Source organism: Oncorhynchus mykiss, chromosome 3 (assembly GCF_013265735.2).
Source record: "Oncorhynchus mykiss isolate Arlee chromosome 3, USDA_OmykA_1.1, whole genome shotgun sequence".
NCBI lineage: Eukaryota > Metazoa > Chordata > Actinopteri > Salmoniformes > Salmonidae > Oncorhynchus > Oncorhynchus mykiss.
The window spans coordinates 30576550-30594636 of NC_048567.1; the positions used below are offsets into that span (position 1 = coordinate 30576550).

Below are 18087 nucleotides of genomic sequence, written 5' to 3' on the forward strand. Positions count from 1 at the left end.
GACGCCATCTAATGATGAGAATCATATCAGGTTACACTGCAAAATGTACAATTGATAGAAGACTCTGAGTTTGCAGAAGCCCAGGGTAATGTACCAAACGGCCAAATCAAGTAAACGTTTTGGCTTTGATGTTGAAACCTAAACAAAAGTACATGTGAAACCTACAAACAGTTCCAAACAGAAGGAATGCAGGATACATGACCACGTGTGAAGCAGAAAAACAAAACAACAATTCTACAAAGCTCCCTGATCATATGGTTCCCAAGACAACTGATATTCCGCATTAATGAAACAAATGTACAAAATGTTCTGCGAGTAAAGAATATCATGTCGTCAGCATTTTACATTTCTGAAGCTTTGTTAGTCTTGCCTTGTATTCTGTACCTACTGGTAACAAGAGTACAGATACAGTATGGGCCAGTTTCCCAGACTGAGATTAAGCCTAATCCTGGACAAAAAAAAACACTTTCACTCTCCCCAAAACATAGTTCTCAATCCTGGAGTAAGATTAATCTGGGCTAAATAGCTGTGTTCAGTGGATAAAATCTACTATCGATATTACTGTAGGTAAAAAAAAAAAACACACCACCTCATCCCTCACACATTTAGGGTTTGTCCGTAATGGCACCCTATTCCCTATATAGTGCACTACAGGGAATACAGTAGTTGACATTTATGATGCAGCTTTCCACAACAGGGGGGGTGGGGGTGGGGGAATAAACGCTTAGCATTGATCGAGATGACGAGGTAAACATAATGGGGGGGTAAAATGCTCTTCACAAAAGGTGTATAAACTGCATTGATACTCTACATCACTGACACTCGCTCTCTCTCACACACACACACCCCCCTCCCCTTAAATTCCCACATGTCCATGCAGCGAGCTCTTACAGACTCCTCTCTCCCCCCCTCCGCATAATAGAATATCGATCGCCCAGCTTTGCCGCAGTGTGCAGCATGCCAGTGAGTGAAGTGTGTGTGGATGGATGGGTGAACCTCCAAGGTCATCTCCATAGCAACCTGTGCATGGGGTTGTCTTGATGAGCAGTGTCCAGGGGTCATGTATAAAGGGGGGGAAAGGGGGGGGGGGGGTTAGTACTGAAGTGTCAGAGAGAGGGAGGGAAGGACAGGAAGGAGGACACGGAGAGAAAGAGAAAAGTAGGGGGAAACTACATCCTCTTCGGGGAGGGGGCGGCACACCCAAGGACACAAAAGGGCCTACAAAGTATTGCAATTTTGGCACATACAGAATATACACACAACCTTTAATACCTTTTAATGTAATGTTTTAAATCACCACAAATAAATAATATGCGCAAAAGGGACACAAATATTTCAGAATTCATGCATGGACTTCCTCACACACTCACAATATCTTAGGTAGGATAGTTTATTGCACTTCCCAATTGTCATTAAAAATACCCAAAAAATAGCAAAAAGATAGCATGACAAGTATGAAATCTATATTTTAAAAAAATAATATATTGATCTTTAAATATCAAAGCCATAAAGTAGAGCTAATAAATTATGAAAAGTTTACCCATCAACACTGCACCACATGCCTGCACACGACTAAAAGTAGATGCAGTAGGTACAATACAAAATATGATTTAAACATAATGCTTGATCACCATTAGGTATCTGGAATATCCACTAAGCATTGCTTTAAAGAAAATGCAATTTGTCTCAAAGAACCATTCCTTCTAGTTGGATTAATACATTGTAGAGCTGCAAATGGCACTTCTTCCACAGTCAGAGAAGCGTTGGCGATTTGATGTTCCTTCCCTCATTCAGTTTAATGGTGCTCACTGAGTACTTAGTCAACATCAGCTATATAGGATTTTTTTAAACAAATCTGAATTATTACTGTGGCGATGTTCTTTGTAACATGTCAGGTCTTGAGTTGACCGAGGGACATTTTGTAATTATTAGATATCCACAAGGGAACATTAAAACAGAAGGTAGAGGCAATAAACAAAAGGCCGACTGATATTAAACACAAAATGACAGGTATCAGCCACATTTGGAAAAGACAGTATGAAGTAGGCATACAGTATGAAGTGTGCTGAGGTACACGAACCACGTCTCAGTCACTCTTTGTGCGTACGACAGTCAATCAACATATTCTTCTAAATTGAGTACTATTAGGGTCTTTACAGAGTTGTAGAGGGTCAGTAACAGCAAATCACTTCAGAGGCATGACAAGGTGCATTCTGTGTTGTATTTTTTAAAAAAGGTCAAAGGTGAGTGTTGAGGGTCCACACAGAGAAAGATAAGAGGCCTCTAGTGGCCAAAAGGCTGTTTTAGCATGGGCAGCAACATTGAGGGCTTCCACTGTGCTTCTGCCATTTTAAAGTAGTCACCCGCGTGGGGATTCTTATGGGTTGTAGCCTCAATGGCGCTGCCAATGCTGTCACAGATGCTATAATGGCACAGATATACAGATTTTTCTATCACAATGCCTTCACACAGGCTCCATGAAGAGCTCCTCCATTTCCGATCCTCCCTCCAGCTCTCGGAAGGCAGCGTGAGAGCCAATCACAAACATCGTCGCGCCTGAGTGAGAAGTGAGAGAGTCAGTCAAATGGAAGGGATAGAAGGGGCTGAGAAAAAGGAGAGTAGAAGCCTAGGTTACATTTAGGGCTCCATTTTGAGAAACCAAACACAATGGTTAATCTTAGCACTACATTCCTATCAATTTACAATTTTCATGCCGGGAATTAATGGACTCAAATCCTAGCGGTGTCGTAAAATGTAATATCCATGTCTCAATGGTCTCAAGGCTTAAAAATCCTTCTTTATTAACATATCTACACTGATTGAAGTGGATTTAACAAATGACATCAATAAGGTATCATAGCTTTCACCTGGATTCCCCTGTCTGTGTCATGGAAAGAGAAGGTGTTCTTAATGTTTTGCATACTCAGTGTATATATATATATACACACAACTCTGGATATAAGCCCCCCACCATCTCAAAATCGAATGGTTTTGACCGTTTGGAAGTTATTAAGTTAGCTTCTACTCTCCTCCAGCAGTGTACCTCGCAAAAGGGATTCCTCGTTATCAACTTTACCCTATGTACGTAAAAATGACCATGCACACTGATTGTTTAAAGCAAAACTACCAAAACTATTGCTGATGGTGAACATGAACAATCCAAATAAAATCTATTGTAAGCTCCGTTCAGCAGGTAGAGCCAGATGAGAGTTGTCTCCCCGGTAGCTTACTTTTATTCTGGTAAAACACAATTTTCAACAGCGCAAAGAGAACAATCTAGCAAATCACAGAGGTTGTAACTCAACTAATATAAAGCCTAATATCGCGCAAGCCATTTTAGCATTTGAATACAGAAGACGACCGCAGATGTGCAAGATCAGAAACAGGCCGCCTACCTCACGTTGGTCGGCAAACAAAGCTGGGCCCAGTGCATAGTTTGACTAGGCTACTGATAATCCTTGGGGTTGATGACAAGCAAAATTGCTCGTAGATCAATGATTATCAACCACAGGAGGCAAGTGGCACCTTCATTGGGGAGGACGGGTTCATGGTAAAGGCTGGAGCGAAATGGGATCAAATAGACCAAACGCATGGTTTCCATGCGTGCGATGCCATTCGCTCCCTTCCAGTCATTATTATGAGTCGTCCTCCCCTCAGCAGCCTCCACTGCTGTCAACACAGTTACATGCTTAGTTCGACAATGAAGGAGAGGATGCATCATTTGTCACAAAATATGAGGTACCTTCAGCAGGTCGAAAGTATGTCATGTGAGCAAAACATGTCAGTGACTCTGCAATTCGTAAAGTGAATTGATGTGTTGACTGATGTAAGCTACACTTGGATCGGTTTGGGCTCCCATGCAAATCGGGGAATGTTACATCCGTAATAATTTGTCTCCTTCAAAGAGAAATACATTCCATAATGCATATCTAGGCCTAGGTCGACAGTTATCCCAGGTCTGATGTGTACAGTAAAGAGTGAGATGGGGGTTGTAACTTACCCAGGACCCAAAACACTGCAGCACCTGCACCAGCCAACCAGAACACAGGGAAAGAGACCGCCCCAGCCAGACCCAATTGGTGAGGTCCGGTCACCTCTTTTCCTGTGGTCAAAATATATATTTTTTTAAATCACACAGATTTCAAACACTAGTCACTCTACACCCAAATTATGGATTGATTTCAGTGCCAACAGAAATGATATTTCAAATTCCATAAATGTTGAATTTGTATTAGGATATTGAATTAGAATTGTACATTTTCCAATTCGTAATGGCATTTATTTGAAACTGAATTGAATAAACATTGCATTCGGGTTTTAAAATTGTATTTCAATTTAATATTGGAAAGTTAAACAGCAGGTTGAAACTGAGTGTAAAAGATGGTCGTCGTGGATATTGTTTCAAAGACTGACAAAACAAAAATGGACAGGCTTTCTAAAGTGATGATTTCATCCAGAACATTCATATGCATATTAGAGCTTATGCATAGGCTTATGAGACCAAACCCGTAAAAAAAAAAGAAAACTGAATTAAAATGATGATTACCTTGGCATTACACATGGCAGAAAAACATCAAAACAAAAGTGATTTAAGATTTGGTACATAATTGGTCTAGCCTTTGAGTGTGGACTGTAATTGTTATGCATACATACGGGGCGGCAGGGTAGCCTAGTGGTTAGAGAGTTGGACTAGTAACCAAAAGGTTGCAAGTTCATATCCCCGAGCTGACAAGGTACAAATCTGTCGTTCTGCCCCTGAACAGGCTGTTAACCCAATAAGAATTTGTTCTTAACTGACTTGCCTAGTTAAAGATAAAATAAATAAATACTGTATGGACTGGTTTCCTTATGCTAAGCTCCAAAATGTATCCATGAGTCTGGGAGAGAACGTAAAGCCCTAGGCTGTGCTGTTGGTTCGTTGAATGTGCAGGGTCCATACAGATGGACTGCGAGTATAGTGAATTTGAATTGCCTAGTAATAGGGAATTATTTTAGATTTACATAATTCATTGGGTCGCACATTACCTTTATAGCTACAAAATCTCACCACCATGCGTTTCCCTCTCCTCCCTCCATTTGTCCCTTTCTCGAGCGTGCAGAGGGGCTGTCAACAGTTTAGTGAAATATATGTTTCGTTGCGAAAACATGTTATTATCGCTTTTCCCAAACAGATCCCACTTGGCTTCCCAAATGATGCACTGGGTAGCTGCAGTAACATGGTTGGAGAGCCCATGGGAAGAACATCATCTGACGCGCTACGAGAGCATACTCCTCAAAAGTGGTTGATGCGTAATATTATTATAAATATATTTATTTCTCAGCTGTTCATATTAAGCACATGCTCCGCTATGAAACCGAAGTGGTCTACCAGTCATCATTGAAAAGCGCAGCCTCCATTCGCTATTCGAGTGCATACAGGTGACATGCTTTTCCCCCCTGTCCCTGTTCCAGCCCAACGAGAGGCTGCCTGGATCTTTAACTTAAAGACCCTTGCTCCCTTCGGTCTCAACGTAGACTTTGATCTGAAGCCGTGATTGTGATTATTGTGACTTTGCCATTGTAATTGTTTGTAAGCAGCAGTCTAAAATGAATCTATGATCGTATGCTATCCATTTTTTGTTTGTATACTGTTCTTTGTATGCCATTTTAATATTTGAGAATTAACCAATGATATTAGGCCACTCTTGGCCATGATTACAGACACCTGTGTGTCTTTTGACACTATATAAATGAGTCATCCCACAGTGTTTGTGATTATACCCTGATGAAGACAGCTTGGCTGTCGAAAAGTTGGATATTACATTTTTGCATCTGAGCTCCAAGAGTGTGCGGCTCTCCTTTATTTTCCAGCCCATTTTATAACGGGACATTCTAAACGTTACATATTGGTAAAGACAAGATTGAATTGAGAGTAGTCTGATGGGTGAAATAGGATCACTTGATGAGAGAACAGCTGTGTAGCCTGAGGCAAAGAACAGATCGTAAGCTTTTTTTTGCGACTTTCTCAAAACATCAATAGCCTGTAGTCACATCATGCAGCCCATTTATGTTTTGATTTCTAAGACATTCTAAAGTTTATATCATTCACAACTAAAGTTGCCAAATAACTAAATCTAGCATATAGGACCTCACTTTTACGCTCAACATTGCCACTTCCTATGTGCACTCACTCCGGAATGGGACAAATACCCTTTCTATTTTATTCAGCCAAGTTCAATTATATTATTAATAATAAAAAGTAATTTACTATAAAATAATGGCATGGGACTTATAAGGATATCTTGTCAGCTAAGTTAACAAGCCTACAACCATTGGCATGGAGAATAGCCAGATGACATACAATAGGTCAACTCATATAATGTTTCTTAAGACCTGACTAAAAAAATAATGGATTTATTGTGATAGTGTATATTCAATTAATTTATTAGAATTAATTTATTAGAATTAAAAAATAAATAAATAAAATTATATATATATATATATATATATATATATATATATATATATATATATATATATATATATATATATATATATATATATATATATATATATATATATATATATATATATATATATATATATATATATATCTATATCTATATCTACACACAATACCCCATAATGACAAAGCAAAAAACTTTTTTATAAATGTTTGCACATTTATAAAAAATGAAAACAAATAATTATTCAGACCCTTTTCTCAGTACTTTGTTTAAGCACCTTTGGCAGCAATTAGTCTTGAGTCTTCTTGCTACAAGCTTGGAGTTTCTCCCATTCTTCTCTGCAGATCCATTCTCTCCAGAGAAGTTCGATTGGGTTCAAGTCTGGGCTATGGCTGGGTCACTCAAGGACATTCAGAGACTTGTCACGAAGCCATTCCTGCGTTGTCTTGGCTGTGTGTTTAGGGTCATTGTCCTGTTGGAAGGTAAACCGTCACCCCAGTCTGAGGCCCTGAGCGCTCTGGAGCAGGTTTTCATCAAGGATCTCTCTGTACTTTGCTCCCCTCATCTTTACCTTGATCTTGACTAGTGTCCCAGTCTCTGCCGCTGAAAAACATCCCCCACAGCATGATGCTGCCACCACCATGCTTCACAGTAGGGATGGTGCAAGGTTTCCTCCAGACGTGATGCTTGGCATTCAGGCCAAAGAGTTCAATCTTGGTTTCATCAGACCAGAGAATCTTGTTTCCCATGGTCTGAGTCATTTAGGTGCCTTTTGGCAAACTCCAAGAGGACTGTCATGTGCCTTCATTATGGGGTAGTGTGTAGATTGAGGGGGAAAAAATATTTAAACAATTTTAGTATAAGTCTGTAACGTAACAAAATGTGGAAAAAGTCAAGGGGTCTGAATACTTTCCAAATGCACTGGTGCTATGATCTCTCAGTAGGAGGTCAAAGTGGGGTTAAATGTAACCAAGGTGGTTTGATGAACCACGCTCTTTTGATGAGTAACCTTGCTGGAGACTTGAAGACATGATAGCTTCCTAAACTCACCCCTATGGGCTTTAGCTAAGCGGGCTAACAGTCTTGTTACATGCAGGAGGCCTGGTTCGAACTCAGTCAGTCACAAGAGCAAGATTAAATAGGGAGTGGAAAGACTATCCTTGGAAGGGCTTTAACCGGGCTATTCAACTATTTTCTTATGGGGGGGCCAAACGTTTGTGACACTCCCTTCTAACGTGTCCTGCACGGCTTCACAGAGGGGAACAGAAGGCACGCCCATGTTTCAGAGAGTCTAACCTTCAAGGAATGGGGTCATAATAGCTTATTGCTAAAACGGTTCAGATGCTAGAGCCAAATTCATAGGAAGAAAATAAATTCTACATGCCACATTGGCTTCAGAAACTGCCAGAAGCTTCCGTTTACCACAGAGAGTGTTTGAGTCTTTCCTCTACCATTCCAGGCTGGCAAAGTACCAGGATGTTGTCTCTGGTTTTGACTCTGAATTTAGAGAACTGAATCTGAATGCATCTGAGAAGTTGAATATATGAAACTTTGATCAACTTGATAGTTTGTAAACTAGATACATAGACAATGAATGCAATATCTACCATATTGAAACTGAATATATAAAATATTGAATTTGAATGTTCAATTAAATAAAGCAATGTTATATTCATTCAATTCAGTGTCAAATCATGAAATACAATAATTAAATTACTACATTTGTGCATTACATATTCAAAAATATTACATTCAAACTCAATATCCTATTACATTTTCAAAAATATTACATTCAAACTCAATATCCTATTACATTTTCAAAAATATTACATTCAAACTCAATATCCTATTACATTTTCAAAATGATGGAATTCAAATACAATCTGTTGGCACTGAAATTGCTCCATATAAATAATCTCACAGAACATGACTGCTTTACTCACCAAAGACGACCAGTTTAGACTCCAGGGACTTGAGGTGGATGATGTAGAAGGCACCAACAAACACTGCCAAAGCAATCAGCAGCATGGGAGAGCTGATACTGAGGTAAAGAGGGGGTGATTGGAAGAGGGAAAGAGTGACTCTTTGATAATCACAGATTCTAAATCAATTCAATCCAGCATAGATCTAGGCCTATTCAAACTGAGATTTGGAATTTGAAAATAAAACAGGCTGCTGGCAGCAGTCTGTCTATATGCAATATGTAATTACTGTTTTTATATATTCACTGAATAACACAGTGTCTTTAAACTCCTGTCCCACAGCTCTTACATGCAGTAGAGGATGAGGCCGAGGAAGATGAAGGTGTAGTTGCTGTTGTAGGTGTCAAAGTTGCGCACCACCCTCTGGCACAGTTCACCAAAGTTGCGGGGCTTGGTGAACTTCCTGTGATCCACGAAGCCAGCCCAGGGACGGATGGACGCACGGCGACGATCAAACCACTCCTTGGCCACACTGGGCGAGAGGCCTTTGGGCAGCCACAGCCTGTGAGGCAAGGCAGAAAGCCAGGGTGGTAAACTAAACAAGAGGTATGGGGAGATGGAATAATTGTATAGCATTAAACCAAGAGACTGATCGTGGACAGAATGAACAACAATACATCATAGCCAGGTATAATACAAGGAAAGGACAAACTGACTCATCTAGTTCCTTTAGTGGTAGGCTAGATTAAGAAGAATACGAGACAAATTCAGATCACAACTTTCCCACACAATAATAGCCACAGAAGAATGACTACACACGAGGACTATATATAAAATGTATCTGGACCAGAACCAGTCACCAACCATGATCCGAGAGAGATACATGGTGCTAAAACGCATCAAGTTGATTCAGGTGTGTTAGTGCTGGGCTGGAACAAAAGCCTGCACAACCTGTAGCTCTCCAGGACCAGGTTTACAGACTGCTGGCACTAGAGCAGGGCTCTCCAAACCTGTTCAGGTTAGTTACAACTGGGGTTGGAGCAAAAACATGCAGGAGGGGGTAGCTCTCCAGGAACAGGATTGGCGAGCCATGTACTAGACAGATGAACTAACACAGATAGAGAAAGAGCTAGAAAAACAACAGCACACACCTTCCCATGACACCTCCCGATCCAGCAGCGTCGGCTGGCTCAGCGCTGAAGAGATCCCCTGCCTTGGAGTCCATGTCTACAAGGCAGTTCTCACCCTTTGGGACACCAGATTTCATTAGAGTAACGGATGCCGATGTAGGAAAGATGTAGGCTAAAATACAACATGGCAGTGACAGAAAATAAACATTAAAAGGTTAATGGCACTGTTTCACAAGCAATAACAAATCCTCTCACACAATGCAAAACTAGGCTTTCTATTGTTGTAACAAATTAATCATGCACAGTGAAAAACCTAGAGACCGTCGGGAGAGTCTTGGGTTATGGAATGGAACATTTTTGTCATCATTTATGGGCTTGCCCACAGACAGTTCGATTGCAACATCGTTTAGTTAGGTAGTTAGAATATAAATAACTGAATCACAGAAACTAGCTAACACACAAGTTGTTCACTGTCATTACTCAAAACCTTGAATATCTCCCTTTTAAAAAAAAATGTACACTAAATAACGATTCCGGTCGAAGACGCCACATCACCATTCCTTCATGTCAATTATTGCTACGCTTAGCCAATATTCTATCACTGCATATGAAAACGAATAGCTTTTGCTACATACAAAATAGTTACAGAAATCATATTTTTGAAGGAATACTCACAGTTGTTGAAAGTGTTTACTGCACTGCTGTGCTCAGAAATACAAAAACACAAAAATTGACTTCTGCTGTGCTGTTGCTCAGCGGATGTGATGTGGAACGAAACTGACCGCTGGGTCTAACTTCCGGTATAATTTATTGTATGAATTTCAAATTAAAAGTCAAAATTATGATCAATTTAATTGGAGCAGAAAATGAGATAAATAACTGATAGCTATTTATGACTTATGAGTTATCAATTAACATTATGTAACAGGAATGTCCAGGTGAACAAAAAGGAGTGCAGTTGTTGATGAAGTCAAATCTAAATCAATCCGGTTTAATACAACAATTGAGGGAAACACCTACAGAAGAAGCATAGAAAATGTCTAACGCTCCTTATATATTAATCACAAAGCACCGAATGTTCTGTAAACACCAGCCAGAGGCTTGAAGGAAGTCACATCAGCTGCTACAGAATCACAGTGGCACAGATACATTATCAATGTGTCCTTAAATCCAGTCTTGGGTCAAACTTTAACCATAACATTAAACACCTGCAGACATTTCATACTGGCAGTTAAACAGGTCAAAAATAATATCATAAATAGTTAGTTACAATAGATCATTTTATACTAACAGGCACAAAGCGACTTAAACATAGGGAATGCATCTGTCTGTGTCTTCCCACACAATTATGTTTATTACATATCAACAGTAAATCAAACACAGGGAAAGAATTAGCCAAATAATTTCCCATTACAGCATATCTGTTATTTATTCTGTGCCACGTTCTGGATGTCTGGAAAATGTATGATCTAAAAATGATCATACATTTTCATATTTTATCATATTTAAGTTTCTGGTTGAAATAAGAAGCACACATTTCAGATGGTAGCCCATGCACATTTAATAGTTCACCTGGAACATAGCATACTAAGTATTTATACCTGTCAATACATATACAATGAAATAGACAAGTATTTATTTTCTTTGCAGGCAAATTGACATCAAACTCAGAGGTATGACTATAGTTTTGGTATGAAAGCCATGAAGTAACGGACACTTTGAAAAGTAAGACAACAACATCACAACAGTGTTAAAAACATATATGATGTATTACTGGAGAAGGCATTTTACTTTCAAGACAAAAAATGCAAAGTTTTGTTTTCAAGACACAGGACAGCAGCTCAAACGTGTGTCCTGTGTCATACTAATAAGCAGGGACTCCTGCTGCTCAGCAATCTGTTGCACAATGTTCATGTGGACTTCTAGCAATGTTCTGTAAGTTCAAGCTAGTACAGTCATATCTTGTTGATCCAAGAGCTGGGTTCTTGTGGGTATGTACTAGATCCCATCTCTTCTTACTGGTGGAAGTGAGAATATGCTTCTCAATCCTCTGTCTGATGCCCTTTCCCTGAAGGCCCTGACATGTTTTCTCCCTGTTGTGAATGTGCCTTCCTAGTGAGTCCATTTGAAGAACTTGAAGCAGGGATTGCATGTAGGCCTACAATTTTTCCTCAACTAGGCTCCTTTGACACCTAGTTAATACACTTGTGATAAAGCATTTTCTATAGGACACTTGTATAGTCTCTCACCACTGTGTGTGAAACCTCAATCACTGTCAGATGAGCCAGATCACAGTTATCTCCAGTGTTATCAAACTGTTGAAATTTTGTTGTTCATGCTGAGTTCTGACACGTTATACATTTTGTACATTCTCATTATGCCTTGCCAAATTTCCATTGTGCAAAGGCTTTGCCACAGTCACGAAAGAGATGTATTTCTCTCTTGGATTCTCAAGTTGGGTGGATGTCAGTGCTGAGATATTTCTCACAAATACAGCAATTAGCCTATAAGATTTATTTCCTGTGTGTCTTCATGTGCATTTTAAGATTTCCATTCTGAGCAAATCCTTTGCCACAATAATCACAACAATATGGTTTCTCCCCTGTATGAATCCTCCTGTGCGCACTCAGATTAGCAGTATTGCTGAAACATTTGCTACAATCATGGCAGCTATATGGTTTCTCCCCTGTGTGAACTCTCATGTGTCCTGTATAATTTGATCTGGTGCTGAAACTTTTGCCACAAACAGAACAGAGATATGGCTTCTCCCCAGTATGTCTCCTCCTGTGCAAAACCAGATGTCCACTTTGAGTGAATCCTTGGCCACATTCCTGGCAGCAATATGGTTTCTCGCCCGTGTGAGTCCTTTTGTGTCCGATCAAATTGGCGGCATCACTGAAACACCTGCCACAATCATCGCAGCGATATGGTTTCTCTCCTGTGTGAACCCTCATGTGCTTTTTCAGCCTAAGCTTCGTGGTGAACGTTTTACCACAAACATGACAAAACTCAGGCTCAGCTACGATGTGAGTTTGGAGGTGATCTTTCATATTCTCTTTAGAATCTAGGTGCTTTCCACACACACCACAGACACGTTCTTTATCCTCTATATGTGCATGACTTTGCACATGATTAAAAAAGGGACGCTTGTACCGAAAAGACCTGCCACAAACCTTACAAGAACAGGGAGTACATTTCATGCCATTTGCACTGCTATAAGTTTGTTTTCTTTTTTGTTTTTTTGTGGTCTTTGGTTTGTGTGACTTTAAAAGAGACTGGGCTCCTTTGCTTTCCATTCCATTGACATGTTCACTATTTGTACTCTGAGCTGAAGAACAGGTTGGTTCTGATATTCTGTAGTCCTCTTCATCAGGTTCTGTTTTGATCTGTCCAGTTACAACGTTTGGTTGAGAATCTCTCTCCCTATTTTCCTCACTTTGGATTTGCAAGGGCTGAGTTGGGTCCTGATCATAATCACTTACACAGAAAGGATCAAATATGAACTCTCTGGTGTCAGACTCCAGCCACTGAAGTTGCTTTTTGAGTTCCTCCTGCTCCTTTTTGATCCATATGGGCTCGCTGTCCTCCTGTCCAAGACTAGGGCTCCAATCCTGCACACAGGGCTGCTGCTCAGGGTGAACCTCCTCGTCCAATACAGTGAGCTGCTGGAGGTCTGGAGGGAGAGAAGTCTACTAACGTTACAACGTTACATTATTTATCAAAATTGATAAAAAGGTCAAAAATACAGTTCTGGTAGATTTAACAGCTGCATAATGGAATAACATACTCAACGCTTTTGGATATACAAATCCATCAAATATTGACTGAATTATAGTGCATCAACAAAAAATCTAAAACGGGCCAAAAACAATTAGGCTACGTGGCAAGTGAATTTACACCCAACAATAACAGGGAATTAATGGCTGGAATGGGAGGAATCCTGGGGGCGAGCATGCGCGTTGAATCCTCAAGAATGTCTAGACATAACGTTACTTTTGTCGACACTGGCTCTCAAAATGAAATAACTAACATTATCAAGGTGTATGAAATGTAGGTTGAATAATAAATGTCACAAACCTGCTCTTTGTAACTTTATCTCAGGTTTAATAACGATGTCAAGAATATTCTGTAGACGGTCGTTCTCCTTTTTCGAACGGGAAACCTCTTCCTGGTACTCAGCTATCGTTTTTTCAACTGCCCCGAATATCTCATCAGCAGCCACAGTTAGCCGCTGGTTGAGAAACGCTCTCAACAACTGTATTTTAGACATGTTTACAGAATGCTAGTGCTAGCTAACTAACAATCAGTGACGACGCTATTATTTGACAACAACTTCGTTCATCAATGATAGATGTTCATGGATCTGCTGTGCCAAAAAAAAAGCATGCGTAGAGTGCGCACCACGGCTTAACGCATTCTGCAATGTCGCTACCTACAGGAGTGGAGTGGACATCGTCAGTTCGGATTTCTATGAACATTCTCCATTTCATAAACGATAAGGAATATTAATTTCGCTCCTTATCTGTACCACTCAGGGGGAGGACCAAGTCACTATTGTTCGAGTCACAAACAAGTCTCAAGTCACATGATCCGAATCTCAATATTTGTTAATACCACACAAACTACCGACATTACAGGCTAAGAATGGACAGAGAGATAGGCCCTTGTGTTAATTTTATCACATTTCTCCAATGCCAAATCAGTGTGTCTTGTTTGCAACGAAACTGTCCCTATTTGCAAATAATTAAATATGAGACGTCGTTAGGAAACTGAGCGTGGTAAAAGTCAGGCCTACCTTTCCACCCTTAGAACGAGTAGGCCAACCGACGCGGACAAATGTAAGCTTTAACTGCTGGCTACTCTTCTTCCATGGCTTAACCCAATGTAAAAAAAAATATTATATTGTACAGAAAGTGAATAGCTTAATCAATTCATGATCAGTCTCCTAGGCTATAGAAGGTTTTATCTCAGCCTCAATGGCAAAGAAACTAAACAATGATATCGCATAAGCATCGGAATCACGTCTTTCCATGGGTATTTTACAGCTTGTTTCTAGCGTCACTTTAAATAATCGGATCTGTTTTATTTTCTTCAAAGTCTTAAGCTAACAATTGGTAGCCCTGCGCGTTTGGGCATTTTCTAAAAAATAAAATAAAAGTAGATCTATGGCATACCCTCTCATTACCCTCCAATTCGAGTCCTGGTTTTAACTTAACAGTCCTTCACTGACACGGAGGTAGGCTATTTAAAGAGTGCATGATGGAGGAATTGGCCTACAAAACTATGGATATAGCAGCCCAGTCCAATTTCTGTCAAACAGGTAGGCCTACCTCTTATTTCTTAAACATGAAGAAATAGGTTCCAACACAAAGCCCTCTGGTTGTTAGTAAAGTCTAACTAAAATGAAGACGGTTGAAATGAATTACTGGAATGCGCCTACTTTCAGCACCATGAGCTGTCCATTTTCGATTGATTGTGCCACGGCTGCTGATTCAAGCTTCAGCACCACAAAGGTTACTCGAATCTGGCTTATTGTGAAGTAAATAACTCGGATAAATACATAATGGGGATGAAACATGTTGTTTTTATTCCAATCTATTATAGTATTGTAACGACCCTGGGTTTATAAGCGCGGAAATCGACTCTTTTGCGGCACAGTCGATAGCGCGCCGGACCTCGGGCTAGAAGGTCAAGGGTTCAAGACCTGCTCCTTGCTGTTTCATTACATTGGTGTCAGAAGGGATCGGACCTCGCATCCACGACAGTGCGTGTGCTTGGCCGGTGAGCGCGTTCCTGCAAGACGTAGAGTCGCAAGCTAGCGCGAGGAATAGGGATAAGACTATGGCAACAGATGTGGTGTGTTACATTTATTATTATTTTTTGCCTCCAATTGTGCACAGAAAGATCACTGAGGTACAAAAAAAATGATAGTAATGTAGGCATATGGAAAATGTTTTGGCTCTTGTGATCACTGAAGGAAAAGGACAAAACACAAATCAAAACAGATGTGACATTACACCATATGAACAAGACAAAAACTATATTTATGCACAGATAGGTGTAAGATATTTGATTTATTTGACAAAGATAATGCACATTGATCAAGACTTATGTATAATTCCATCTGTAGTCCCTGGGAAAGTGGTTACAAACATGTTAAAAGACAACACACACACACGCACACACACACACACACAATAGCCATAGATATCCTATAATTAACTATAACATAGTGTTCACTTTTGTTATAGTGTAATTATATGGCAATAGCATATGGTATATTATAATATTATATGGCAATAGTATATAAAAAGCATCCGGATGTAACTTTCTCAGAACAACTATTGCCCTTTCCCCACATCAGGTAATGTCATATATTCTCCCTCTCATGGGTAATCCTTATGTGCCTTCCAAGGGAGTTCATCCATTTGAAGGATTTGCCGCAATAATTACACCTAAACGGCTTTCCATCAGTGTGAATTGTCTGATGTCTATTCAATGCGCTTGTTGTCATAAAGCATTTTCTACATATAGGACACTTATACGGTCTCTCCCCTGTGTGACTCCTCACATGCGCTTTCAGATGATGAATATTGTTGAAACATTTGTCACAAACACGGCATTGCCATGGTTTCTCTCGGTTTTCCTGACTTTGTATTTGGTAAAGATATGAGGACTGAGCTGCCGGGTTCTCTCCGTCTTCCTCACTTTCTATTTGGTGAAGGTATGAGGACTGACTTGGGTTCTCACTGTTTGTCTCACTTTGTATTTGGTCAAGAGGTGATGAATGAGTTGGGTTCTCTCTGCTTTCCTCACTTTGTATTTGGTGAAGATGTGATGAATGAGTTGGGTTCTGAATCGGATCATAGTTACTTTTCAAACAGGCAGGACTGAATGTGAAGTCTTTGGTACCAGACTCTAGCCATTGAAGTTGCTCTTCCCTCCGACTGGTCCGGAGTTCCTCCTGCTCCTTTTTAATCTGTGTGGCCTCTGGACCATCTTGTTCCAGACTTGGGCTCCACTCCTGCTCACAGTGCTGCTGCTCAGGGGGAAGATCCTCGTCAGAGACAGTCAGCGGCTGGGAGTCTGAGGGAGAATGGATAAAAAATATAGAAAAATTATCAAATAACATGATGAAAGCAATAAATGTATGTAGTAATAAGTAGAAAACAAAGACACGCCGAGTCTGGATTCAAACCACAGCCGGGATTCAAACACCTGCCACTCATAGCTTATGCTTCCTCCCACCCGATGCACAAGATTGTCTTTTGATTCTTACTTTGTAAAACCTACAGCATAGTGACCAGGCCAGGCAAACCTGCATCTTTTGGGGGTCTGACAAAACGTGTAGAATGCAGGTAGGTAGCTATAGAATGAGCTCTCAAGAATCCAAGGGGCTATGCTGGCAATGCAATTTGAGTCAGAAGGGCAAATATTGATGAGCTTCACATGAATCAGTACTAGCTAGATGCAGTAATATCAAAGCAGTAGAAGCTAGTTAGCTAGCTAGTGCCCATATGCGTTTTAAAATGTCCCAAACCTGTTTTTTGTAACCTTAGCATCCTCCGTAGACGGTTGTTCTCCTCTTTCGTGCGGGACACTTCTTCCTGGTACTCTACAATCGTCTTTTCAATTGTCCCAAATATCTCATCAGCAGCAGCTGTCAATCGTTCGTTGAGAAACAATCTCAGCAACTCTATTTTTGACATTTTGAGGAATGCTAGTCGAATAGATACCCCCAGTAACGTAAACAAAGCAGTGTGAGGTTCTTACATCCGGTCACGTGTTTTTCTCTCGCGATTTTCTAAATAAAAGTCCAGTCGAGCGCTCTGAAATGGGATAAACTGAAATAAAATATGAAAATTGGATTATTAAATTGAAATTGGATTGAGTAATAATTTATGCATCCATAATAAAATGAGAAAGACAAAACTATTTAATAACTATAACTGTTTATAACTATATATGTGAAATATTTTGAGAAAACCTATAATCTATTGATATATTGGCGAAATGGTCTAATGGTCTGCATCTCAGTGCTAGAGGCGTCACGACAGATCCTGGTTGGGGTCCAGGCTCTATACCAACTGTCTGTGTTTGGGAGTCCCATAGGCAGCGCACAATTGACCCAGCATCGTCCGGGTTAGAGTTTGGCCGGGGTAGGCCGCTATTGTAAATAAGAATTTGTTCTTAACTGATTTGCCTAGTTAAATAAAGGTTACAAAAAATATATATAATAATACATAACAAGAGATTAATATAAGAGTGTAGATTGGTTAAATTGCCAAATCAAACACACACCCGCTCTAAATCATTTGATACCTGCTTCCCAGTCACTACCACCAGGCTGGTCTGTGTCATAAGATTTCATTGTGTTTTCAGTTCAGTGTCTAGGTAAGTATAGCAGGCAAAGCCCCCTTCCAATGTGCGCTGCATTAATATCATGGGTTGCATGTTTCGTCAAAATACTGTTTTGGACTGATGCCCGACTGAGCATTCTACGCAATGCATCGTCAATGAGCGTTGAAGATTTAATCAAAAGTGCATTACAGTGGCTTGGATATACAATGACATTCAATTAGTAGGAAC

At 40.0% G+C, this 18087-nt stretch overlaps 1 protein-coding gene and 1 long non-coding RNA gene across 10 annotated transcripts; both read right to left on the bottom strand.

The window, feature by feature from the left end:
• Positions 1 to 1248: 1248 nt before the first annotated feature.
• LOC110517778 (prenylated Rab acceptor protein 1) lies at positions 1249 to 14536 on the bottom strand. Of its 9 annotated transcripts, none has more exons than XM_036973806.1 (7): positions 10174 to 10318; positions 9520 to 9614; positions 9085 to 9108; positions 8718 to 8930; positions 8390 to 8487; positions 4001 to 4102; positions 1249 to 2556 (listed from the first exon to the last, which is right to left on the bottom strand). In XM_036973806.1, the coding sequence occupies exons 2-7, from the start codon at positions 9591 to 9593 to the stop codon at positions 2465 to 2467; spliced, it is 603 nt and encodes a 200-aa protein (XP_036829701.1). In that variant the 5' UTR covers positions 9594 to 9614; positions 10174 to 10318; the 3' UTR covers positions 1249 to 2464. The 9 variants fall into 9 exon arrangements, 8 of the variants coding, with proteins under 8 accessions (XP_036829701.1, XP_036829699.1, XP_021451375.1 ...); XM_036973804.1 differs by lacking the exon at positions 10174 to 10318 and adding an exon at positions 9820 to 9999 and having other exon boundaries at positions 9520 to 9670; XM_021595700.2 differs by lacking the exon at positions 9085 to 9108 and having other exon boundaries at positions 9520 to 9670; positions 10174 to 10323.
• Positions 14537 to 15553: 1017 nt separating this feature from the next.
• Positions 15554 to 17278, bottom strand: LOC118951153. The gene is made up of 2 exons (XR_005042958.1): positions 17039 to 17278; positions 15554 to 16584 (listed from the first exon to the last, which is right to left on the bottom strand). It is a non-coding gene; the product is annotated as an uncharacterized LOC118951153 (long non-coding RNA).
• Between the last annotated feature and the right edge of the window lie 809 nt (positions 17279 to 18087).

Excerpts from the sequence above, each read along its gene's own strand:
- LOC110517778 (XM_036973803.1), bottom strand. The coding sequence starts at position 9,865 with ATGATGACAAAAATGTTCCATTCCATAACCCAAGACTCTCCCGACG. Across the intron at positions 8,964-9,519 it reads TCGGGAGGTGTCATGGGAAG|TTTACCACCCTGGCTTTCTG; the intron begins GTGTGTGCTGTT and ends CCTCTTGTTTAG. Across the intron at positions 4,103-8,389 it reads GTCTAAACTGGTCGTCTTTG|GAAAAGAGGTGACCGGACCT; the intron begins GTGAGTAAAGCA and ends TTTTGACCACAG.